This window comes from Xenopus tropicalis, chromosome 1 (assembly GCF_000004195.4).
Source record: "Xenopus tropicalis strain Nigerian chromosome 1, UCB_Xtro_10.0, whole genome shotgun sequence".
NCBI classification, from domain to species: Eukaryota; Metazoa; Chordata; class Amphibia; order Anura; family Pipidae; genus Xenopus; species Xenopus tropicalis.
In genome coordinates, this window is record NC_030677.2 from 22,973,109 (window position 1) to 23,000,015 (window position 26,907).

The following is a 26,907-nucleotide window of genomic DNA, read 5'->3' on the forward strand; positions in this document are numbered from 1 at the left end:
TACACAGTACCCTTCATACAGTGCCCCCCAATACACAGTGCCCCCAATACACAGTACCCCCTATACACAGAGTCCCCCATACACAGTACCCTTCATACACAACACAGAGCCCCCCAATACACAGAGCCCCCCCAATACATGCTGCTACTTCTTCTGCGCTTCCTCTCCTTGCCAGGCCCTTTTATAAGGTTGTGCCCCGTGCGTATGTGTGACGTCAGTAGGCACAGGGTACAACCTTATAAAAGGGCCTGGCACCATCGGAGAAGAAGCCACATAAGTAGAGAAGCCGCGCAAGGAGCAGAAGCGCTCAGCTACAGCAGGCAGATCCCGCTATCACGGATCGTTCCATGAATGTTACGGAAATGCGGGACATTCATGGAACGATCCGGGACAGCGGGATGCACTATAAAAAGCGAGACTGTCCCACGCAAAGTGGGACAGTTGGGGCGTATGACTTACCATAATTAATACAGGTATCGGACCCCTTATCCGGAAACCCATTATCCAGAATTACGGAGAGGCCATCTCCCATAGTACTTGATCCCAGCTAAGATATAATTAATCCTTATTGGAGGTGAAACAATCCTATTGGGTTTAATCCCAATGTTTTTATCAGACTTTAGGTAGGAGATTCAAATTACGAAAAGACCCCTTATCCAGAAAACCCCAGGTCCCGAGCATTCTGGATAATGGGTCCCATACCTGTACTGTTAATGTAATAATTATCTAATGAACAATGAAATGCAAAATGGAAACGTTCATATATATGTTCTGCAAGAACCTTTTTATTTGTGGATTCCTCTGTGCAAGGTTCATGTCCATTCTGGCCCAAGATCTGCCCTCAGACAGGTGGTTAATGATTAATGGTGCACGCTTTGGAATGGTCGAGTTTTCCAAAATGAGCCGTGGGGGAGGGCGGCATGGGATGTGCACACGCAGGAAGTCACAGATTTGTGCAAAAGATAAACCTGCCCCCCCCCATACACCAGGGCTTGTTTACTTGGCTCAGTGCTCCTGAACTCCATAGAGCCCCAAGCATGGACAGTCTCTCTCGCCTTATCTCTCTACTGGTCTTCCTCCTTTACATTACCATCATTGCCGGAGCGTTGGTGAGTCTCATTTTTTCTGGCCAATTACATGTATCTTTCAGTAGAAATGCCATGCCTGCGCCACAGGGTGCTGCTCTGCTGGGGAGGAGGAGGGTGACATTTTTTATTTGGAGAGGCTACCAATAGAAAGTGCACATGAATATATATAGAGTTATATAGTAATTAGTGTATTTTTGGCCAGGCTATGCCTTCCTGAATTTTAATTATTCTCTACCTATGGCTCAACCTGTGTTTGCACAGAGACATCCCCATTATGAGAGAGGGAAGCAGTCATATCATATGGTCTCAGAGATCAGGTCTCCAGGCTCTTGTACAAGCGAACAGCCCCCAGCACTAGGCTTTAGTTGAGACATTCACATTATAAATGAAAAAGGGATGAGATTAGTTGCCCACGATAGATCTCTGCTACCCTGGGGGACTAATCTCTAGAAGCCTTTCCACTGCCAACAAAAGAAATCGCTGGTGGAAAGGCCGACGCATCACTTCAGTTTTCCAAAGTCATACAAAGTTTCATTACTTTGTAAAATCAAAACAACATGTAGGCGATTCCACTGATGATTCCCTTTGTTGCTGGTGGAAAAGCATATAGGAGAGACTATTTGCCCGCAGTAGCAGAGATCTATCATGGGCAGCTAATCTCTCCATGGGACATCAGCCTTATGAAGAGCTGACATTTTTGTAAGTGTGTTGAGTCCTCCCTGCCCCCCTCCTTAACCATGCCATAAGTCAGGGGTCCCAACCTTTCTTACTCGTGAGCCACAGTCAAATGTAAAAAGACTTGGAGAGCAACACAATCACCATAAAAGTTCATGGAGGAGCCAAATAAGGGCTAAGATTGGCTATTAGGCAGCCTCTATGCACCCTATCAGCTTACAGGGGCTTTATTTGGTAGCAAATCTTATTTTTATTCAACCAAAACTTCGGCTGCATCACATTTAGTTTCTGGCTCCCTAAACCCTGGTACTTAATAATGTGTAGCGCAAGCCAGTATTGTCACTGCGATCAGTACCCGGGGTGCACAAAACCAGGTGTGATGCAGATGAACATGGCAGACTGGCAATCTGTGGGTTCTGGCAAATGCCAGAGGGGCTGCTGTAAGATGCCATAGTCACTCACTATTTATTGGGCTGCTGGGGGGCTGTTTGGGCCTTTCTGTACTTAAAATTCCAGGTATGGACAGTATAGACTCTGACAATATAGACTCTGACAATATGGACTCTGACAGTACAGACTCTATGACAAGCCTTCAGCTGCTCTTTGCTTCTCTGAACTAATGGCTTTTCTGTGACATTTAGAACAAACCACGATCTTTAAAGCTCAGGCCTGATGGAACTCCTCGTTTCAGCCACCGAGCGTTGAACTTAGGGCAAAGGATGACAGGTAAGGACTTTGTTAGCGGAATAAAACCATATCGGCTTTTACCTTCTGTGCACCTATATCTCTCTACTATATATTTATCCAACAATCCTGTTAGTTATCCAATTTATACAATGGCGGTTATAGCAGTTCCATCTCCCAATGTATCATATTTAAAGGAAAACTAAACCCCTGAACAATATAAGTCTCTATACAAATGTATTGCATGAAACAGCTCATATGTAAAACCCTGCTTCATCTAAATAAACCAGTTTCATAAAAATATAGTTTTTTAGTAGTATGTGCCATTGGGTAATCCTAAATAGAAAATTGCCATTTAAAGAATTAAGGGCCGCCCCCTGAGATCATAGGATTCACAGTGCATACAAACAAGCCAAGGCACACATACATGTCAGGCTCTATCAGGAAAACCCCATACAAGTAAATTATTATTTTTATCTTTATAGCTCCATTGTTCCCTGCAGTGCTTTACCGAGTAAAAAGATACAAATACAAGACATAACTTACATATACAAACAGACATTTCACCAGAACTGAATGACAGTTACAACTGGATATTGTTAAGATGCAACAGGGGGAGGGCCCTGATAACAATATTCAACCTTGATATTATTATTATCATCATTAGTGTTGTTGTTATTCAAGATAATAATCAAAAAATAAAGACTATTAAAACAAATGAATGTAAAATTGCTGAGACTGCTCTTCTTGAATTACTTTTTGTTGTAGTTTTTAAGATATGAGCAGTTCCTACAGTGCTAACATAGCGACTGTAAAGCAGCAGCGCCACCTGCTGTTTAGTTCAGCCAACTGGCTACAGTCAGGAGAAAATGCAGTTCCTGAGCAGATGCAAGGCTTGAGATGTTGCTCTGAAGTTAATGAGCAGAGAAAAGTAATCTAATGTGTCTTAATTGTAATCAGAGCAACATCACAAGACATGATTTACTGCCGACTCAACAGCAGATGGCACTGTTGTTTCTAATTCATTATTTTAGCAGTGTAAAAACTGGCAACATCTTGAACACCAAATAAACCCAGTGTAAATTGCAAAAGTGCCCATAAGAGAGCTCTGAGAAATTATACATTCATTTACTCTAGGTACTGGGGCATCAGCAGGGTCGGACTGGGGGGTGCAGGGCCCACCGGGGCTCCTGCCTCAGGGTCCCCTGCACCCCCCCAATGATGGACCCTGCTGCCTTCACACCCACCCCCCCGCAGGGGTCCCCAACACTTGTCCAACCCCCTTGTGTGCCTAAACTTACCTGCAGTGCGTCGGGGGCGGGAGACTGGCGGGTCAGTGGAGCGCCCTATGGGAATTGGGTCTGGGCCTCCAGGGCCCAATGGGTCTTTTACCCAGGGTCGGACTGGGCCGCCAGGACACCGGGAAAAATCCCGGTGGGCCCCAGCTGCCCAGTCCGACCTTTGCCGGCGCTCCCCCTACTGACTGTTCCTCCCCTGACGTGTTCAATTTAGGTGGGGGCCCTGTGGGGGGGTTAGGGGGGCCCCTGGGGGGGGTTAGGGGACGCGGCTGGGGCACCTGCAGGGCCCCTGGGGCGGGAGCCCCGGTGGGCCCTGCACCCCCCAGTCCGACCCTGCTTTTACCGGTACCCTGGTGGCTCAGTCTGCCTCTGGGCATCAGAAATACAGAATCTTACATAGGGTCAGTTATTTTTCTGCATTTTATTGTATTGTCCCCAGTGTGGATTTGTACCAGAAACTTTTGTGTGTTAGCCAGAACTTGTGCTGCCTGCCTCCCTCCCCAACCCCCACCCTTAGAGAAAAGCGAAAAAACCTCTAGTTATTGCCATTGATTTTTCTTAATTTTGCTGCTGTCTAAAAAGTTTTGCTGCGCAAGTAGTTTTGTCCCAATTCCCTCATAAGTACAATGAAATAAAATATATTAAAAACCCAACTTTTCTTTCTGTGGAAATGCTGAATTGCTCTCAGGTAATAGCAAAAGTCCTGGAGCATCAGAAATACGGCATTTTACATAGCGGCAGTCATTTTTCTTTTGCCTGTTTTGCATTGTTAGTGTCAGCGGCAGCGAGAGAATGCAGAATAGCGAGAGAATGCAGAATGGCGAGAGATTATACACAGACCGGCTTATTTAGCAGAGGGTTCCTTATTCTGAAAGTCTATTCCTATTCAGGTGCATGCCCAGGCTTTTAAAAAAGGAAAATAACCAGTTCCTAATGATATGCATTATAAAGCTGCTAGGTAAGAAAAACTCTAAAACGCTACAAACAACAAAAATATCTAGCACCATTAGAGTTAGATTGTGAGCTTCGCAGGGCAGGGTCCTGCTTCCAATTGTCTCTTTAATGCTTAGCACTTAATTTGGAATGTAACTGTATTTATTTGTATTTTATTATTGTATTTACCCCTGCGTGTCCTGTGAATTCACTGTGCTACTGTACAGCACTATACTACAATAAGAATACCAATCATTATGGCTATTTTCGTATGAACTCAAAAGAACCATCTTGGTTAGGGAGAGAAGGGCTAAAAGATGCCCAAGAGCCTTTTTCTAATGCAAGACAAACACTGGGAGCCTTTTTAAACCAGAAGGTATTCACATGCATCATGCTACACACAGAGCACTGCCTTAAAACCCAAAAATGAGGGGCTTTAACTTTTACTTATGCAATTGTAGGCGGAGATATGCAAATAAATACTTAATATTCCTGTGGCCAGCTATTCACCCAGAACCGTTGGTTTAATAGCAAAGCTACAGCCTGAGAGTTTGGAGCCGTATAGCTACATTTTCCGACAGACTATTTCTACTTCCTGTGATCTTGTCAGAGCAAAATTGGATTGGAATATGGCTTCTGAAGGGGTAGGAATTGTGAAGCAAAAGAACCATACTGGTTAGGGAGAGAAGAGATAAAAAGGGCACAATATCTCTTTTCAAATGGAAGACTGAGAGCAGAACATGTATGGGTGCAAAATCATCACTTATAGATATACAGATCAGGCAACTAACTCTGGCTGGGGAATTTAGGGGGTGCATAGGGACTTGACCTCACATTGTGGGACCCTTATACAACCTTTACTTCTCCAGCCATTGCTGTGCAGCTGACCAGGGAGGCTTGACTAGAAGACAGCTGGCTACTACAACATTGTTTCAAGAGTCAGAACCAGCAGAGCAGAAAAGGACACACATATACTGCTTTGAAAGTAAACTTGCCCTTTAGATGACTAAGAACATATTAGGAAACTACAGTTGTACATGTATTTCTCCAGAGATCTTTGATTTAGAAAACTAGAAAAGCCACAAGAGCACATACTCCAATAATCTCCTGATGAAAGGGACCTGTAATGCAATGAAACAGCTTAGTAACAAGAAAGAGTAATGGGAGCCCTATTATGTAGGAAGCTGTTATACAGGATTAGAGTTTCACAAGGAACAGTGTGATCTCAGCCTCCATCTGCATTTGCTAATATAAGACAGCTACAGCCTGGCACAATGCAACTCCACGGGCAGTGCCACTTTGTCTTCATGTCTTTGTTTGAAAGAATTCCTATAAGCCTAATAACTAACCAAGACAAATTGGCCATTTCGACTGCCACGTTTTTAATTAGCCCAACCGGCATCCAGTCGCCCCCTTGTGCATTCAGGCGATTGCCAAAGAAGCCAAGTGACAATTGCCTGACAAGCATTTACAGTAGAGTTTTCAGTCAGTCAAAAAGCCAAATATCTCTCCGCGTGCCATAGATTGTACAATATAAGAGTGTAACTGCTCAGGCTTTGTGTTATAAACCACGTTCTCTTCCTTGTGTTCATGACAGAAGATGGTAAGAAGTGCAAATTCCCGTTTCGTTTTGGCGGCCGAGTGTATTTCACTTGTATAACTAAAGCTCCGTTCTACAGAAAGTGGTAAGAACCCCACAATGTTTAAATGTATAATGCTAATGCCATTATTTATGAATGAACCTTCCAGGCCCCTAACCTCTGCTGCTTGGCTCCTTCCACTCTCACTTAACAAAACAATGGTTTCACTGTTGAAATTATTATTATGGTTTCCTCTATGGTTGGGGACCTAGGACAAATTACCTCTATTCACAGCTATATAACTGACTCTGACAAATTCTTTGTCAGGACTGGCTCTGTTGCCTAAGGTCGGCTCTTAGCCTGTTCTCCATAGGTGATTATTTGCCCCCCACTGCAGTAGTGCAGCCCTCATCTCATAACATCAGCTCATACCGTTACCCCTGTTCCTTGTTCTCAAATTCCAGCTTCTATCTAGTATCAAAGATGTAACAACAGGTGGGTATATGTACAAAACCCTAACCCATGAAGCCAGATGTGCAAGTATTTATTTAACATTAATAGCACTTCTGTGGCCTTGCACCTCCTAAACTTGACTTGAGATGTTCTTTGTACTATGGGATGCATTTATTGGAGCCCCATACATGCTACTTAAAGATAATTCTCCCCCAAAATGCCCCCAATCCACCTCAAACCTTGATTACTTATTGGCAAGCTCTTTTATTTTCATGGTAGTCCAGGCCCTAAGCTCTGACCATGTCCCTGGGAGCACGGCCATTTGGCCCCATAATGGCAGCCCTGTTACCAGCTTTTAATATGCAGGTATAGGATCCCTTATCCGGAAACCCATTATCCAGAAAGCTCCGAATTACAGAAAGCCTGTCTCCAATAGACTCCATTTTAATCAAATAAATTTTAAAACTGATTTCCTTTTTCTCTGTAATAATAAAACAGTACCTGTACTTGATCTCAACTAAGATATAATTACCCCTTATTGGGGGCAGAACAGCCCTATTGGGTTTATTTCATGGTTAAATGATTCCCTTTTCTCTGTAATAATAAAACAGTACCTGTACTTGATCCCAACTAAGATATAATTACCCCTTATTGGGGGCAGAACAGCCCTATTGGGTTTATTTCATGGTTAAATGATTCCCTTTTCTCTGTAATAATAAAACAGTACCTGTACTTGATCCCAACTAAGATATAATTACCCCTTATTGGGGGCAGAACAGCCCTATTGGGTTTATTTAATGGTTAAATGATTCCCTTTTCTCTGTAATAATAAAACAGTACCTGTACTTGATCCCAACTAAGATATAATTACCCCTTATTGGGGGCAGAACAGCCCTATTGGGTTTATTTAATGGTTAAATGATTCCCTTTTCTCTGTAATAATAAAACAGTACCTGTACTTGATCCCAACTAAGATATAATTACCCCTTATTGGGGCAGAACAGCCCTATTGGGTTTATTTCATGGTTAAATGATTCCCTTTTCTCTGTAATAATAAAACAGTACCTGTACTTGATCCCAACTAAGATATAATTACCCCTTATTGGGGCAGAACAGCCCTATTGGGTTTATTTCATGGTTAAATGATTCCCTTTTCTCTGTAATAATAAAACAGTACCTGTACTTGATCCCAACTAAGATATAAATAATCCTTATTGGATGCCAAACAATCCTATTGGGTTTAATTAATGTTTAAATGATTTTTAGTAAACTTAAGGTACGGAGATCCAAATTACGGAAAGACCCCTTATTCCCGAGCATTCTGGATAATGGGTCCTTTACCTGTATAAGGCCTGTAGTCTTAACTGGAACAAGATATGACATCAGCTGCCTGGAAATATAGCTAAGATCTCTCCTTTGACCTGTGCAACATGTACCTTACTAGCCCCATTCCTTACCACCCCCCATTTTCCTACTTTCTTTATTTCAAGATGATTTTTTTTTTTAATAATTTTGCCACAAGCATTTTACAGAGTTTTCCAAAACTTCCATTTTTGCTTAACCTCCAGATGGGGGGGGGATTATTTATAGTTTATCTCTCACCCTGTCAAATGGAAGCTCTAGTCAGAGGCTCAGTCTAATTTTCTAGTTTCCTGGGCCATAAATCAGAGATGCAAAGATAAACAACAGAAGAACAAATTGCACTGGATTCAGATTTCGCTTTTCAAAAGTGCAGTTTTTACCTTTTAATGGGAAACAAATGGAGGAGGACATACACCTGTGAACCTGTGCGTCCCTGGGGCGAATGCGTTAATTTAATAGCAGATAATGACATTTCTTTAGAACGACTGATTCAGGCACTAAGCCTGATTTATGAAGCTGTTTTTTGCTATTATGAAGGTATTTTTTCAAAGAATCCAGATGTTTATGAGACAAACCTTATAAATACATGCCACCTGTTCTCTTGTTCTACAATACATGGTACGCACACTATGAAGTCTAGTCAATTTAGACTAAAATGGTTTTGTTGGCAGAATGTGGGATCTTTGGTTGGTACCAGTATTTTATTTGGGATTAAACCATTAATGTAAAGAAATTAGCCCAAAGTACAACTCTAAGGGGCAGATTTATCAAAACACGAGTTCGAATCCCGAATGGGAAAAATTCGGATTGGAAATGAAAATTTCTGAAGATTGCAGATATCACGAAAATGCTTCCGAAAAAATTGTATTAGTCACGATAATATCGTATTGGCGATACGAAAGTCACTAAATTTTCGTACTGAACGATTGTAAACAGCGGCAGAACCTTCCCGAATTTCTCGCACTAGCTCACAAAAAAGTTGCACGGGCATACGAAAAAGTCACACAAGCGTGAAAAAATCAGCGGAAATACGCTCAGAGCGTTCGTGTCTTTTAATTCTGTGTATTTGAGACCTCTAAATCTGGCATTTCCGCTTCAGTGCAGTCCAGCTACCCCCTTGTATTTGCAGCTAACAGAACCATGGCACTTAAGGCTTAGTGCTTAAAATGCACTTATCACCCTAAATTACTCACTGCCTAAGTATTTATCTTAGTAAGCTCATCACTCTGGACAATATTAACTCTTTGTGTAGACCCTACTAGTTTTGGTTGACTTCAGGGCCCATGGTGTACATTGTGACTTTAGTTATTAGGGGTTATCCATCATTAGTAAAAGAACACTCTGTCAACAGGTTTGTATTCTGTACCGCACACACAGATTATTTGCATTTATACAGTGGTGTAACTATAGAGGAAGCAGGGGATCATGGGATGGGGGGCCTGGACTGCATCCTTTTTAGTTGGAGAAACATAGTACCTGGCTGCCTGCCCTGTTCACATGCCCCACTCCCCAAATGATCCCCTACCTAAAAGGAAGTGGGCAGTGCAAGCTGGCTGGGATAAATGTGGGTGGCCGGCTACAGGAAGGGGAGGGCGGGTTGCTGTGTGCACTTGGCCCCTCTGCAGATTTTTTGCTGGGTGGGGGACCAGCATGGGGTAGCTACACTCCACTACATTTATATCTATGGGAGTGCCAGGTGGTTTGCTTTCACAAAGGCATTTGCCATAAGATTCAGTAGAACCTCAATCTCTTGGACCTGGTTTAACTGAGGACTCCACAAAAGGTCTTTGAATTACCATACTTGCTCAAGTCCTAATCTGATCTCATTTAGACTACTTAAGTTGTCTGACTGGCATACTTTACCTGTGTCCATCTATATATGTGATCCATCTATATTACAAGCTTTCATTTTTTTCTTGCTGTACTGTAATACAGGTTTATACCTTTCACTCATACAGTATGTTCAGATACAAATAGATAAAAAAGCAACAAGCAATATTGAGTAATATTCTTTATAAACTGTGTTTTAAGGTGTGCAACAACACATAACTATGACCGAGACAGAGAATGGGGATATTGTGCTGATGCCAACAGGGATGTAGGTAAGTTTTGCATTGTTATAATGTAGATTGGTGCACCTCTTCTACATTAACCCAAAATATATGTTTAACTTTGGAACCACTAACAACAGGAAGAAAAAATCAGGAGGGTGGTAAAATGAACCATGGGTTCATGGGGGTAAGAAAGAAGCCGGCTTGAGTTTAATTTGTCCCCCAACGTTCCCCAGAGTCTTCATTTTTGTTTTAAGTTCTTGTTGGGAATTAGTTTAATTAGTTAATTAAGTTGATTAGTTGGGGGACAAGCTTAATTTGTCCCCCAACGTTCCTCAAAGTCTTCATTTTTGTTTTATGTTCTTGTTGGGAATTAATACACATTTAGGTATTCATTAAAAAGGTTTGGTGGATGCTGACTTGAAATCCTCACAGCACTGCAACTTCAGTCATGTGGAGAAAGAAAAGTCAGATGGAGAACAGTTCCGCTGATTATGGAAACTTAAGGTTCTTCCCGATGTGATTTGGACAAGGAAGATCTTACGCAGTATTGGGAAATCTCCTTTGAAGGTCATAGCTGGACAAAAAGCAAGGTCTTGGCACAATATCTAATTGTAAAAGTTAGTGGGGCTCAGGTACTAACAACACATGGCTTTTAGGAGGTATTGTCATATGGTTTGTACTGATGCATTGGACACACTGGATTAAGTGCCATTTAGGACTGGGGATTATCTTCCACCACATTTGTATGGCCTTTGGTGGATAAAAGGGCTGCTCAGGCCAGGCATGTCCAATCTCTATGTCTTTGTCTTCTTTCTGAACAGAATCATCTATGCTTCACCTTTTGTACCAAAAATAGAGTCCCTGACATCTTAGAGGAGGGTGGTAATCTAATTAAATGTATTTGGCCACCCCTTTATTTACTTGTCTACTCTGGGAGCTGACTGTCTGCCATTTTGAAGGAATCAAAGACAAAACCGGTGACTGTTACAGCAAAGCATTTGCAATGCATTTAGCAAGGTGCCTAAATAGTGAAAAGCTTTATGACTGTGTTTCCTAGGATGTAAAGTTTTCATCAAAAGACCCTTACCTCTCACTCAAAACCAACCCAAAGCTCCTTTTATTACAATAAGAACATTATATGAACATGGAGTTGGTCCAAACGTGCCAGTATTATGAGGTGCTAAACTGCTTTTTATTTGTGCAACCAATACCATCTCGGGCCAGAAGCAGAGAACATTATACCGGTTGCTGTCATTCTCTAAATTTGTTAATTTATTACAAGCCCCATCACAGTAAAACCTGCAGGAATTATTGACTATCGGTTTTTCTTGGAATGAGTCCATGGCTGGCAGGGACGAAGCCCAGACTGGAATTTCCTGGTGGGCCTGAATTTGTTGAAGACCAGAGCTGTATCTCAAAACCTCAAGTGAACTATAGTCGTCTTACGCTTGGCTTTCACCAGAATAAAATATATGTGCGGGGTGTTTCCTCCTACCACAAATGAGCAGGGAATGTTTGTAAAGATCTATGTAGAGGTTCAACCGATTTCCCAAAACAGCCCAGTTAATCATCTGAAAGGTGGAATAACAGCAGCTTAGAGCAAATTAGGTTTTTTGTTGGCTGTCACAAACCAATGCCCTTGATGATTGGACATCATTAATGTGGAAACTGTAAGTATTCAGCAGCAAGTGCATTATGGAGAGTGAAAACCATTAGAGAAAAAAGTAGAAACCTGTTAGAATTATGCTAAAGGGAAAAAAGGTTGATGAATATTTCAAACCTTCTGAATGAATACAGTTAAGAAAAATGTAATGTTATGAATAAGAAATATGAACCCAGGGACACTCCAAATATACCCAGCTAAGCTGTAGCTGTTGTTGAATGGCAACGCCTAATATCCCACTGATAGTGATAAGATATTTGCCACAATAGTGCACACAGTGTTTTGATCACAGTCTCCATTAGAAAAAAACATGGAGATGTATACAAATAGCTTGTAGCCATCTTGCACTATAGCAAGGGTGTATAACTTGTGATAAGACCCTCCCAAGGCACTCAGAGCAGGGGCAGGTGGCTAAACCTCAAAACACGTACCAAATCAAAATAAACACGTTTCTAACGTATAATGTGCTGACATAATTATATCAAAAAGTTATTGGCCAGCCCATTACCAAAGGCCCCAAATTTACCTAAAGTAAACATTGACCTGGGTGTATATATACCCCAGGTCCTCCGTTATAAGTTTCAATAAGCCGGCACACCAACAATGAAAATCACTTAAGTGGATAGCAACTCACTGACACTGGAATTTGGTTCGGGTGCTTAGAGCCCCAAACCCGTAGCCCAAAGGAGTAATTTTAAATCTCAGAAAAACGGCTCTCGAAGCACCACGGACAGCCAGAGAGTAGAATAAAAATTTGATACTTTATTCACATCCTTTTAAAAACCAGAACGCCTGGTGGCTTGTTATGAAGACCAGTTAAATCAGATAACGGGATAATGCCTTTCTGTTAAGCTGCACATAAACTGCCAATTAAATTCATTTGGCAAGCTTGTCCCTAGGGGCAATGACTGTGCTTGATTTGGCCCAGCATGTGGATGGCTAAATTTACCTTAGGGACAATGATTGGTTGATCCGGTGGAACTTACAGAGACCCATCGGATAAGGACTGCATCAATGTGCCGGTGTGCTCCAAATTGATACATGTATATTTTTGGCCAGATATCAGTTGGGCAGGTCTGATAGTGGGCCCCATACACTGGCCAATAATTTGTCAATTGGTTTTGAAGGGTCAGGTAGCTTTTATCAGCCCCTGTATGGGCTTTAGATTTTTCTGAAAGCCTGACTTTGTTAAGATTTGGTGTGAAATTATATATATTGTTCTTGGAACTATGGCTTATATTTTGAAATATCTGTAACCTTGTTATTAGCTAAAAGAGTCTTGGACCAAATGTGGGACCTTTAAGAGGAGCTTGAAAGGAGAAAATTGAAAAACCACTACTTTATAGTGTATGGTAAATCGACTGCACATTGTAACATGGATTGAAAAAAAAACCACATGTCCATTGTGTTCAACCATTAATGTAAAACATATATAAAACAAGCCTAACTGCTAGTTGATCCTGAAGCCTCTTATCATTATTCCTTGAATCCAAGATGGCATTTTGGATGGTCTCTGGATTAATTTAACACTAAGACCTGTTCTGAATAACCCTGTATTTTCTCACTTGCTACAAAGGCATCCAACCCCTTCTTTAAGCTAATATATGTGCCATAAAAACAACCATCAAGTGAGTGCCAGTAATAAAAAGCAAAATCACATGCATTATAAAGTTGTGGGCAATTATTGACACTGTAATGTAGAGGTTCCAAGATTGTGGCACTGGTTTCCATAACAGGGTCCAAGTTTATGGAGGAGAGGGTAGCAATAGATCTCATCACCTCCATCAATCTCATCCCTGATCGCTAATTTGTTGTTCTGTATACATCTGGAAATATAGCAGGGTGACTGTTGCAGAGTTATTTTTATGTACCTGTCATCATTTTTGTAAGGCCTCATCTGAAAGCCTAAGAGAGCTATGGGGGAATATATGTCTCTCACAGAACACGAGGGCTTTCAGATGCATGAAAATAACATATTGCAGCCTCCAAGGATTCATCATATTCCAAACGTTGGACATCCAAAGGCTCCTGTACATCATTCTCTTCCATTAATGAGTGTGTCCCATATATCTTTTGTGTCTCTATGGAGGATATAGGTTTATCGTCACAACACATTCTTCTGGCTACACTGTTTGGTAATCATAACAAGGTTATATGTGTCAAACAAGTACAATTTTTCACCTAGAACACATTTGCTACAGTAGTACTGTTGTTAAAACAAACAAACCTCATTATTATATGTTGGTATTTAGAGTAGGGTTGGAGAAACGTTGCTGTAAATCCAGTCGGGCACACTTTATGTCACTGAATACACAAGGTCTCAGATGTGCTGATATAAACTCATATTTAAATCTCTCTGTCATTTTTCAGCCATACAAAATTTCTGCGCAGAGAACCCATGTGAACATGGAGGAACCTGTCACAACATTGCCGAGAGGGGCACCTACCACTGCATATGCCCAGAGGGTTACACTGGGAAAGATTGTGAAATAGGTAAGGAACTATAGTTCCCTAACTTCATATGTGGTACCAATTGTTAAAGTTTTCTTCTGGTTCATCTTTATATATATATATATATATATATATATAAGAAGAGAAGGAGCACATCTTTCAGGCAATCAAACGCCCTGGGTGCTGGCCAAAAAGAAACAATAAAGGAACAGAGTGCCGCACACACAGGGACTTAGGAAAAAACAAAAACGCGTTTATTGGAAAAGATCCGACGTATATATATAAATATATATACAGGTATGTAACCTGTTATCCAAAATGCTTTTTAAACATTAAAAAACCCAATAGGATTGTTTTGCTTCCAATAACGATTAATTATATCTTAGTTGGGATCAAGTACAAGTACTGTTTTATTAATACAGAGAAAAGGGAATCATTTAACCATGAAATAAACCCAATAGGGCTGTTCTGCCCCCAATAAGGGGTAATTATATCTTAGTTGGGATCAAGTACAGGTACTGTTTTATTATTACAGAGAAAAGGGAATCATTTAACCATTAAATAAACCCAATAGGGCTGTTCTGCCCCCAATAAGGGGTAATTATATCTTAGTTGGGATCAAGTACAGGTACTGTTTTATTATTACAGAGAAAAGGGAATCATTTAACCATTAAATAAACCCAATAGGGCTGTTCTGCCCCAATAAGGGGTAATTATATCTTAGTTGGGATCAAGTACAGGTACTGTTTTATTATTACAGAGAAAAGGGAATCATTTAACCATGAAATAAACCCAATAGGGCTGTTCTGCCCCCAATAAGGATTAATTATAACTTAGTGGGAATCAATTACAAGGTTTTGTTTTATTTCTACATAGAAAAAGGAAATCAGTTTTAAAATTCTGAATTATTTGATTAAAATGGAGTCTATGGGAGACGGGCATTCCGTAATTCGGAGCTTTCTGGATAACGAGTTTCCGGATAAGGGGTCCGATACCTGTATTGTAATCTAATATCATCTTGTGATCATCTAATATCAATACTTGTGGCATAAGCCATGTATACAAATGACTATAGGTATGGGTTTAATTAATGTTTTATTGATTTTTTAGTAGACTTAAGGTATTGAGATCCAAATTACGGAAAGACCCCTTATCCGGAATACCCTTGGTCCCGAGCATTCTGGATAATGGGTCCTATACCTGTATATAGATTATAAACATATCTCTGACATCATAGAAAGCTGATTATAACACAAATTCTCATCTTTTACATGAAAGCTTACAATTTACCTTAAGCCTCATTTAGTTCCAGTAGATCATAACTGTATTATGTTATTGCTCTTTCACCAGAGAAATGTTTTGATCACACACATTATGAATTCTATGATACTGGAGAAAGCTGGGCGAGAATTCACAATGGAAGGGTGGAGTCATGCACATGTTTTGAAGGCAACAATATAAAATGTGTGGGCGGAGAGCGATATACAGGTAGGTGATGATTAGGACTAGTGCCTTGTTGGCACAAGTTTGACTGCTCTTTACACCAGTGTTGTCCAATTGTAGTCATGTGGAACCATGTTTTTATTATCATATGTAGAAGACGTGTAGGTTCTTACAAGTTCAAATCAGCTGATAGCCCCATTTTAGTTACATTATACGGCTGTAAGTTGTTTTTTGTTTATTTAGTTGATCAACACTGGTGGGATCACGGTGATATATTGCCTACACTTCAGCAAGGAGTGTCCTTCTTATGGGTAACCAGAAGTGTGGGCAGGATTTATCTCAACAGAAGTAGATAAACCAATGTCATTTTATAAAAACTAGATGCCCGGAGCTACAGAGGCATGCATATGAAATGAAATAAAGTCATAAAAAGAGATGACTATCCTTGTAATACCTGATTATGTTGGTTGTGTCTTCAGTCTGCATAGAAAATCCCTGCCTTAATGGCGGAGCCTGTCGCCTAATGATTTCATCTGGGAAAACAGTATGTGGATGCAGAGGGCAATATGTTGGAAAATACTGTAATATTGGTAAGTAGGAAACAATTTTATCATATTGCCTCACACTTAGGGCAAATTATAAACTTGGAAAAGGAGGGAAAAAGGTAAAGGTGAGAAGACAAATATGGTGGAATGGTTCTGGAGGTCTGGGTAAAGGCGTATTTATAAATATAGTACAAATACAAGGGATGAAAGCAGTCACATTGCAGCACATTTTGCAGGATTTGGCAGTATTCTAAGTATTCAGCTAAACTGAATAGAGATGTAGCGAACTGTTCTAATTCACACGAAAATCGAGTTCGCAATTTTGGGTTCGCTTTAGCTGGAGCCAAATTTTGACCTCTCACCCCAGAGCCAGCAGATACATGGCAGCCAATCAGGCAGCTCTCCCTCCTGGACCACCCCCGGACCACTCCCTTCCATATATAAACCGAAGCCCAGCAGCTATTTTACATTCTGCCTGTGTGTGCTTGATGAGTTAGCATAGGGAGAGAGCTGTGCAGGGGTTTGAGGGAGAGTTTAGGTAGCTTTGCTGACTAGTAATCTACTTTCTACTGCTCTGTATTAGCACATAGGGAGAGAGCTGTGCAGGGGTTTGAGGGACAGTTTAGGTAGCTTTGCTGACTAGTAATCTACTTTCTACTGCTCTGTATTAGCACATAGGGAGAGAGCTGTGCAGGGATTTGAGGGACAGTTTAGGTAGCTTTGCTGACTAGTAATCTACTTTCTACTGCTCTGTATGTAGCTGCTGTGGGCAGCTGTCCTGCTGATCTCATCTGCTGTAACCCAAGGACTGCTTTTATTTTCTGATTACTGTTACTCTTCTTTTCATTGTGTACTGCAGCTCCGTCTGTGTGTGTTGGAGACAGGTCTGCTGCTCATAGTAGTGCACTAAGCACCAACCACACATTCACATCATTTTTTTTTATTTGTGTTTTTTTACTTTGCTACTGTAATTTATAGAGCCCAGTGCTATTAGTCTAGCTGTATTGGGGACTGGTGTGCTGCTCCTAGTAGTTCACCCCCAGCACCAACCAGAGATCACTTATTTATTTTTTTTATTTATTTATCTTAGTATTCTTTAACGTGCCCAGTGCTGTTTGCTGTTGTTCATAGTAGTGCACCAAACACGTTACACATAGTAGTGACATTGCATTGCAATAAAATAACAAAAATGACATTTTTCCACCAGCAATAATATATTCCGTATCCACTACTGTATACGTTGCCATTGCAGGCCTTGTTGCCCAGTGTCTTCAACCAAGTGCCACCTAGCTGTGTGTGCTTTTTCACATTCCATCTAAAAATACCAATAATAATTCCGTGTCCAGAAACATCACCCAAGTTGTTGTTGTTGTTTTGTAAAAATAAAAAAAAGTCAGGCAGAGGCAGGCCGCCACGCAGAGGCACTAGGGGCCGTGCTGCTATGATATCCTGTGGCCCTAGGAAATTGCCCAGTGTTCCGAAGGCACTTACCCTGAACTCCAAAAATGCTGGAGAGGTAGTTGACTGGCTTACACAGCACACCCCAACGTATTTTTCAGAGAAATTTTTGCCCTTGATCCCCCTCCTGCATGCCACTGTCCAGGTCGTGGCACCCTTTAAACAACTTTAAAATCAGTTTTCTGGCCAGAAATGGCTTTTCTAGGTTTTAAAGTTCGCCTTCCCATTGAAGTCTATGGGGTTCTCAAAGTTCGCACTTTTTGGCAGAAGTTCGCGAACGGGTTCGCAAACTTTTTTTGTGAGGTTCGCTACATCTCTAAAACTGAATCAGAACCAAGTCACATGATCTTCTAGCTCTTAAAGCGCTAACAATTACGTACTCTACATGGACAAAAGTATCCAGGCATTATAAAATGGCATGTCCTCAGTCGCAGAGCTCACTGCTGAGTTCCAGACTCTGGAAATAATGTAAGCACAACTGGCTATTGGTAGGGAGCATGAGGTTTAGAGCCGTTTTCCATGGTTCAGGCTAGTACCCTCAGTTCTCAAAGCAAACCTTAAGGATTCATCATTGTCATCATGATATTTACATACATGCTTGACAATTCTGTTCCTCCTGGGGAGCACATTTTCCTTTTCCTCAGCACAATAATGTCCCAATATATAAGGTGAGGTTTATACAGAATGGATTTACAGAGGTTGGAGTGGATCAATTTGACTTGCCTTCATAGACCCTGATCTCAACCCAATTATATGCCAGTGCGATGAGCTGAAACGCCAAATGGAAGCCAGGGCTGATTGCCCAACCTCACTAATAGTGATGGGTGAAAGTTTCACCAGGCATGGATTCGCGACGAATTCTCGCGTTTCGCCATTGGCGGATTGTTTCGCAAAACGGATTAAAAAGTTTGCAGCGGAAAAATTCGCCGTGCGTCCAAAAATAGTCGCGGACGTCAAAAGAATAGCCACGCGACAAAAGAATAGCAGCTGCGGGCGACAAAAGCATAGCCACGCAACAAAAGAATAGCTGTGGGCGACAAAAGAATAGCCACGCGACAAAAGAATAGTCGCTGCTGACATTTTTTTTTTGACGCGTGACATTTTCGCCATCACTACTCACTAATGATCGTATGGGTGATTGGAAGCATATCCCACCAACAATGTTACAAAACTGCAAACCCTTCCCAGAAGAATAGTAGGTGTTATAGTGGCAAAGGGAGGGCCAACTTCATATGAGAATGCTTGTTGGACAAGCGGGGTGTTGGACAAGCAAGAGTTTCTGGGCACCTTTGCCCACATGATGTATACATAAAAAGGCAAAGTATGACTTATTTAACAGATTATTATTTGTAAAGCCTTAACTTATCTGGGCATGTTCTATTTCAGTACTACTTCAACACAATTTCTACTATATATAGTTATACATTATCTGATTAGCTCAGATTGGGGAAAATGTATTTCTTTCCTTTCGGAGGATAAAGAACCTCTGCAGGCAAAATGGAAGTCAGCAGTAATGTGTAATGAATGTATATTGGAACGTTTCTTAAAATAACATTTCCTTTCATTAGGCTAAATTTTATTTTTGGGTTTATGTCCCATTTAATTATGTAGCAGTAATAAGAAAATCTACAGGAACTGAAGTGGAAGTAAAATCTGCTCCAAGAGGCCATTCTATAACTTGCTAAAAGTTATTTTTTTAATATCAACGACTTTAAATGTGATAAAGGAATAAATAAATAAAGGAAATGTACTTTTAGGTCAAATAAACATAAAAGCATAAATAAAAACTCATGATGGGGTATGATAACTAGCGATGAGCGAAAAATTCGCGAAACAGTGAAAATGTCGTGCGGCAAAAAAAATTGTCGCCCGCGACTTTTATTTTGTCGCGCGGCTATTATTTTTTCTCCCGCGGCTATTATTTTGTCGCACGGCTATTATTTTGTCTCCCGCGGCTATTATTTTGTCACCTGCGGCTACTATTTAATTGCACGGCTATTCTTTTGACGCCCGTGGCTATTCTTTTGACGCCCGTGGCTATTCTTTTGACACCTGCGGCTATTCTTTTTTGACGCCGGCGACAATATTTGGACGTGCGGCGAATTTTTCCGCTGCAAATTTTTTCATCTGTTTTGCGAAACAATTCGCCAATGGCAAAACGCAGAAATTCGCCGCGAATCCATGCCTGGCAAAACATTTCCCCCATCACTAAAGATAACCCTTTCTTGGCCCAAATTATGTTTCTGGCTCCTCCCTGCCAGAACACCATTACATTGGTGGCATTGGTTCATGGGGTCCCTGTTTCCTGACTTTAATAAGAAGCTGGTTCCCATATAGCACAGTTTCTTTACTAGGGTCTTCTGCTTCAAGCTCTCCAGCAACATCCACCCTTGAGAGAAGGTGGAGTTCAAAAAGTAAAAGTCATGTGATCTCTTCCATCATGGAGAGGAACTGGTTGTTGGGTCAATAGAGGATAATTCCCTCCCAAAGGGCAAAGGTAACAGTAACCTGGACTTCGTTAGCCAGTATGGGTCCCTACATTGCAATATATTAAATTTGTCAAACTCTTATCTGCTGCCTGTGACCCGATGGCCATAGGGATACAGGTAGAAACATAACTTCCATAGGCATCTGTTCATGTGCTGCTTAATCTTCTGCTACATAGAGGTCACCTTGCTCCTACAATGATAAATATAGAGTCTGTGTTCAGATTTATACTTCCCTCAACATTGTCCCACCTTGATTTATAACCACCATGTCTCGTTTGCATGAAATATTCCAGGAGTTTTTACTTCATCATGCCACAATATCAGAGATAAATAAACAGCAGCTCATTTTCCATTTTATTATAGACGTTACACAGAGCTGCTACGACAGCGACAATGCAACGGAATACCGGGGGATCAAGAAGGAAACTCAGTCCGGGCACAGTTGCCTCCCGTGGAACTCAGACATGCTTTATGAAGAGATTCACACCGGCCAGGGGATGAATTTTATACCCAAGGGTTTGGGATCCCATCCATACTGCAGGTTAGTTTAGGGCTTTTCATTCAGATTAAACAGGAGGATCGTTGTGAACCAAATGCCTATTAAGTCTGTTTCATCTGTTCAGACAGAGCAAAGCTTATCTAGATTTGTGGTTCAGATGTCTCCCCTTGCCACTCTATACAACTGAATATCTCTGCAATTGCATGGGGCTCTCAGTGTGACCTACAATGCTAATGCCAACGGTATGCTGGCCATTGCTTGTAATGGTTTATCTCCTTAACATGTAGAAGTCCAGACGACGATGAGATCCCATGGTGCTACTTAATGAACGATCGTTTGGTGTCCTGGGAACACTGCTCAATACCAAAATGTCGTAAGTACATATTCATTGAAAACTACTGATAAAGTACCAAGTCTTTATATAAAGGAATATTCAGTATGTCGCATACATATTCAATTTTTTCCTGGATTTGCACAGTGGATAATGATGTACAGGTAATGCACACTCTGTCTCTGTCTTTCCTTGGACATTATGATCTATGGCTGTACTGTTGCACTGTTTAACCTTGCTGTAGAATGTGTTGACCACAAGAACACAGCGATGGACCTATTTATGCAGCCTACTTCTACTATATGAATGTGTATTGCGGTGTCAGAGGCCATCTTCAGATTTTGATAACTGACAGAAAGTAAGCAGTAGACAATACAATGATGATAAGAATCCGCATAAGATTCAGTATCTTTGGGGCAAAGGTAACCTTATGAAAATACAATGACAGTTTTTTTTATTTTGTAGGTGACAAGGGACGGAGGGTGATTATGCAAGAAGATGCTGTTGTACCCGCACCGCCAAAATGTGGCAAAAAGCATGAAAAACGCGTTGTTGCAAGAGGCCGGATTCTGGGTGGAAATTCAGCCTTGCCTGGCTCCCACCCTTGGGTAGCTGGAATATACATTGGCAACTATTTCTGTGCCGGAAGCCTCATTCAGCCGTGCTGGGTGGTCTCTGCTGCTCACTGCTTTGCAGACAGGTGCCGTTAAAACTGTGATACGCTTTCATTTTATGTTAGGGTACAATGAGGTACATGTAGACCCTGGAAACTGCCAATGAGAGATTTGCAATGGTGCAGGCTCTAGGAAGGTTCTGCAGAATGTTACAGGGCAGTCCTTGCTCAGGAGTGGGGTTATAGGTCCACCAGTAGCAAGGTCACTAAATACACTATTATTATCTTGTATATGCCAGGCTAAAGCAGAAAATGTCCATCAGCTTAAGCATATATTGAGTATGGAATTTGCCCTAGGTATTTAAATGTTGATTGGTGAAAAGGATCTGTAGTCTCCCTTCATTAGCTTGAGAAACTAACCCTACAGCTAACCATGAAACATTGTAGATCCCCCCCACACTACAGTTGAATGGCCATTATTGTCTGGCAGGTGAATTTTTTGCTGACCCATTATGATTTATATGTTCAGTCATTTACACTACAGGTGTATCTCTTTAGATCAGTGACTCAATCCTGGTCATATTCCTCAAGTTCTGCTGGTTTGATGGGGTTCCAAAACTTCTTTAATGCTGATCTTTGACTAGTGCGGCCACCATCATCCTGGGCCATTCAATTAGATTTATTAGTTGTGGAAGAACTGAATATGCTCAGTAAAATGCATTACTTTATCTCCCAATGTCTCTTGCACATTCTCATATCAGTGGTGAAGCCCCTTTGAGTATCTGAAACTTCTGCAGGGAATCAAGCCTTGGGGGAGACCTGTATATGATAGTGTCATTGCTTGTCTTTGTTGAAAGTCATGAGGCCATTTCATGTAATATACATTTAGACCTAAGTCCCACATCCAACTCTTTTATGATTAGATCCAGTCATTATTTAGTATCTACATTTTAACCCTGACTATTTACTGAAACTGCCTTCACCCATAGTAACTGAAATTGTTAGACTAGACCAGTAATCCCCAACCAGTGGCTCAGGAGCAACATGTTACTCAACCCATTGGGTGTTGCTCCCAGTGGCCTCAAAGCAGGTGCTTATTTTTGGAATCCTGTCTTGAAGGCAAGTGTCACAACTATGTGTACTGCCAACTAGAACCTCCTGTAGGCTATTAGTCCACATAGAGGCTACAAATAGCCAACCACAGCCCATATTTGGCATCCCCAGGAACTTTTGCAGGCTTGTGTTTCTCTCCAACTTTTTTATACATTTGATTGTGGCTTATGGGTAAAAAAGTTTTAGGACCCCTTGACTAGACTGATATGACTGCATTCACAGAAGACATCTGTAATCTTTAATGCATTAGCCCAGGTTCATTAGGTTTGGTGTAATGTATAAATAAATATACAGTGAACTTCTGGATGTACAAAAACTCTGTGCTACTTTATCTTCCATGTTAAGAGGTTTGGTTTAGCTGTATTATTGGTTAGGACATTTGCTCTAGGGACCCATCAAGAGTGCTCCACAAAAATATTTGCTCTAGCCTCCTAGGGGTAGAGGTATTTTCACCTTCTGGTGAAATTGCAAAATGCATATTAAATTGAATATTAACAAATAGCTATTTGGGCTGTCCAATTTGTGGCCCTGCAAGCTGTAGGCTGTCCAGCCAATCACATGTTCTAAATACCAGCATGCGTGTGTGTGTCAGCAATGCTCTCTACATGCAGTCAGATTTAGATTTTGGTTGACCATTAGGTCAGGCACATTGGTCTGTGCTCCCTATACCTAGACAATGTATTAGCTGAGAGGGGCACAGAGAAGAGTAACTTATTTTATATATATATATATATTTTAGAAATGGTTCATTTTTGCAAGTTGAAAACATGTACTCCAGTCTAGTAACCCGCAGAAAACAATTACATGTACTGTTTTTAAACAGTAGACCAGTAAATACTACCTACTGATTGGTTGCTATGGGTCACTAGACTTGGTGTAAACCCTGCACCAGTTATTACATTTCACCCAAGTGGTTCCAAGGAAAAGTGACCATCAGGGATCATTACATTGATTCTCTGTCGCTGAATTAGCTTTTTAAATCTGTTTGTCCTTCTACAGCCCTTCCAAGTCAAAGATTCGTGTGGTCCTTGGACAGCACTTCTTCAACCAAACCACAGATGTCACACAAACCTTTGAGGTTGAGAGATACATTTTTTATGACAAATATTCAGTCTTCAAGCGCAATGAACATGATATTGGTGAGTACGCCATAGGAAAAGGAAACATCGATACTTGAATGTTGCCAGAAATTCCAGTTTTATGTAATAACTCCATCTGATGTTTCATAATATTAGTGTTTCAAGACAACCTAGATTTACCAAGACCATCTTTGCCTAATTTTTAACTTAAAACTTGCTTTGGCAACAATCCTGTTCAGCCATATCCATATGCCAATAATTAGTAGAAGTAAAGGAAGCCATTGGCAATACTGACAGTTTCCCATCCATAAACCTTTATAAAGATATTGCTGTACCTTCCCCACATCTAGTGCAGCTTCTACTGTACTCATCATCGGCACCTTAGAGTTGGTCCATTTGGTATGGTATAGAATGATTCCTTTCAATTTAATTTTAGTGGGGTGGTTCCAGTTCCTGAAGCCGAAAAGGGGTTTGGATTACAAAGAAATGGGTTCTTTACAGAGGGGTATTGGTGTGCTCAGAAAAATTAGGGCAATTCTTGAGAATATTGGATGATGGTCAAAAATATCCCAATTTAGACAATATGTAGTAAAAACTATCAAACTAGGGCTTATACATTCTACTGGAAAAGGATACTGCTTAACTACATTTCCCAGCATGCCTTGACAGCTTTCTTCTTCACTCTAAGACCCACTTAGCTAGGACCATATAATTACTCTTCTTATATTGTTTGACTTAGTTTTAATAAAACTGAAGAGAATTAACAATGCGTGTGCAAAGAAGACCCAGTTCGTTCAAACTATTTGTCTTCCCGATGTGAGCGCACCTTTTGCTGATGACCACCACTGCCAGATTGCTGGATGGGGACGCATGCATGAAGGTAAAGATAAGAAGGCCCAGAGCTCTGGTTTATTGTAATGACAAAGATGTCAGGCTATTATTTCCTGTTGCCCCCCAAAATATTTTTCCTTCTTTCCTCACTCAACATCTTTATTCTACTAATACTTTTAATTTCATGCTAGCATCTAGCCTTCCATCTATTTTTCGTCTTTGGTCCCATTAAGATATAGGGAATGACCATGAAGTAGGCCAAATAGTTAGGAGCAGGAGGGCCCACTGACATCTGGCCCCACCGGGAGTTTTCCTGGTATCCTGGTGGGCCAGTCCGACACTGCATTCATACTCTGGCTGTTTAGTTCTACCCTGATCAGTTGATGATGTTACCATACCAGTTTCTGGCCAGAGTATTGCCAGGTATATATCCCCCCATATTCAATCCACTTGGTATTTTCCAGGTGTCTTTACTAACAGAATGGAACAACAAATAAACTTAATTTTATATTACTTTTTGCAGTGTGCACCCAGACATTCTCTCCAATAAGTGAGTGCAGCGATATTTTGCATACATATATATATATATATATTCCCCATATCCAATCCACTTGGTATTTTCCAGGTGTCATTACTAACAGCAGCCCCAAGAAATGTTTTTATCTCCTTCACCTCCAGATTCTGATCATTTAGGTGCATTACAATATTAAGGTGCATTACTTTTGTCTTTTAATTGTCACGGAAATCTTTCAGATTCAACAGAATATGCACAAAATCTGCAAGAAGCAATTGTGCCACTTGTGCCCGATAACAAATGCAGCAGCCCAGAAATCTACGGAGCAGAGATCAGTGAGAATATGTTCTGCGCGGGATATTTTGACTGCACTATAGATTCTTGTCAGGTAAGGAAACTTGGGGAACAAATGTGAAAATTGTCGCTTACATGCTTTGTACCCCTTACTGCGCTTGTACTGGCATCTTGGGTCTCTTTAAATGACCCCTTATATCTCAGTTGGCTATTATTGTTTAATATGGATATTAGGGGTTTTAGTACAGCAGTTGAGTGCTTGGGTGCAATAAAGCCACAGCAACTAGAAATTTGCTTTCATTAGACAAACTGCACTAGCCAAACCAAAGCCTGTGGGCTGCTATGGCTTTCTGCACTTGTCTATTTTAGCATCTTTGACAGGTGTATAAGAGACTAGCCATATGGGCTTATACTCTGTGCTAGCCACCTGCCACATATTTCAATAGAGTTGTGCCAGACATTGTTCTGGGCTCAGTATGATGTGGCTTTAACCACTTTGCTCCATCTGTCACAGGACCTGCATTCAATGCCAGTTATACTAATAACTATACCTTTAGTGCCAGGCTGCCATCACTGGCTGATAAAACATGGCAGATGGTTAGTGTAGCGTATAGTGCCCTTGTAGCTGAACACTAATTCTACTACTTTGTTACTGCTGGGGGGGGGGGGGGGGGGGGGGGGGTAAGGGAAGGGAATAAAACAAGAAAACAGCCAAGTAAAATGTACATTGCTGGGTCTTTTAGGGGGACTCAGGAGGACCCCTGGCTTGTGAAAAGGACAAGATATCCTATCTGTGGGGAATTGTCAGCTGGGGAGAAGGATGTGGCAACCACAACAAGCCTGGAGTCTACACCAAAGTCTCCAACTACGTGGACTGGATCAATCGTAAAATCATGCCGAAGAAAACCGCCTAGGATTATAAATCAATACAAGTCCCCTCGATTTCTGAATTAGCGGCAATATTCACCGTGTCTTTTTTCTTACTTCAATAAGATGATGTGAGGAATAAGGGCATCTTCCATGCAGAAAGATTCACAATTAAAATGCCATCATTGTAGTATATCTAACTGTAATTGTATATAGAATATATATTGGCTTCAATAATGTTGAATAATAATTTTCCAGTTATTATACTATGGCTTTGTTTGTCCTTTATTTTTCTAAAAAGTCGCTCTTCCGTTAACTTCAAAGGGAATTGTGCAAAAACAATGCCAAATAAAAAGCAGTGATAATGTGCATGTATCCCAATTTGAAAGTGAAAAAATCCACAATGGACAAAAACGCCTGTAATCCTTCGTGTGCCATAAGGCTAATACGGTTATACTAGTAACGCAGGGTACGTGCTGTTCTGTATAGAAGCTGACTCATAGGAATTCGTAGCAAATACACAGAAAATAACTCAGAAACATAATGTATCCTCAAAGAGATCCATCTCTCAGATACAAATATAACAAACA

At 40.9% G+C, this 26,907-nt stretch overlaps 1 protein-coding gene across 1 annotated transcript; it reads left to right on the forward strand.

Moving 5' to 3' along the window:
* Nucleotides 1–959: 959 nt before the first annotated feature.
* hgfac (HGF activator) lies at nt 960–26,684 on the forward strand. The gene is made up of 14 exons (XM_002939223.5): nt 960–1,109; nt 2,405–2,489; nt 6,276–6,363; nt 10,105–10,175; nt 14,161–14,283; nt 15,592–15,729; nt 16,164–16,274; nt 20,540–20,717; nt 20,963–21,048; nt 21,472–21,706; nt 23,732–23,871; nt 24,551–24,691; nt 25,396–25,544; nt 26,194–26,684. Exons 1-14 carry the CDS (start codon nt 1,038–1,040, stop codon nt 26,362–26,364), a joined length of 1,788 nt encoding a protein of 595 aa, XP_002939269.3. The 5' UTR covers nt 960–1,037; the 3' UTR covers nt 26,365–26,684.
* The last annotated feature ends 223 nt before the right edge of the window (nt 26,685–26,907 follow it).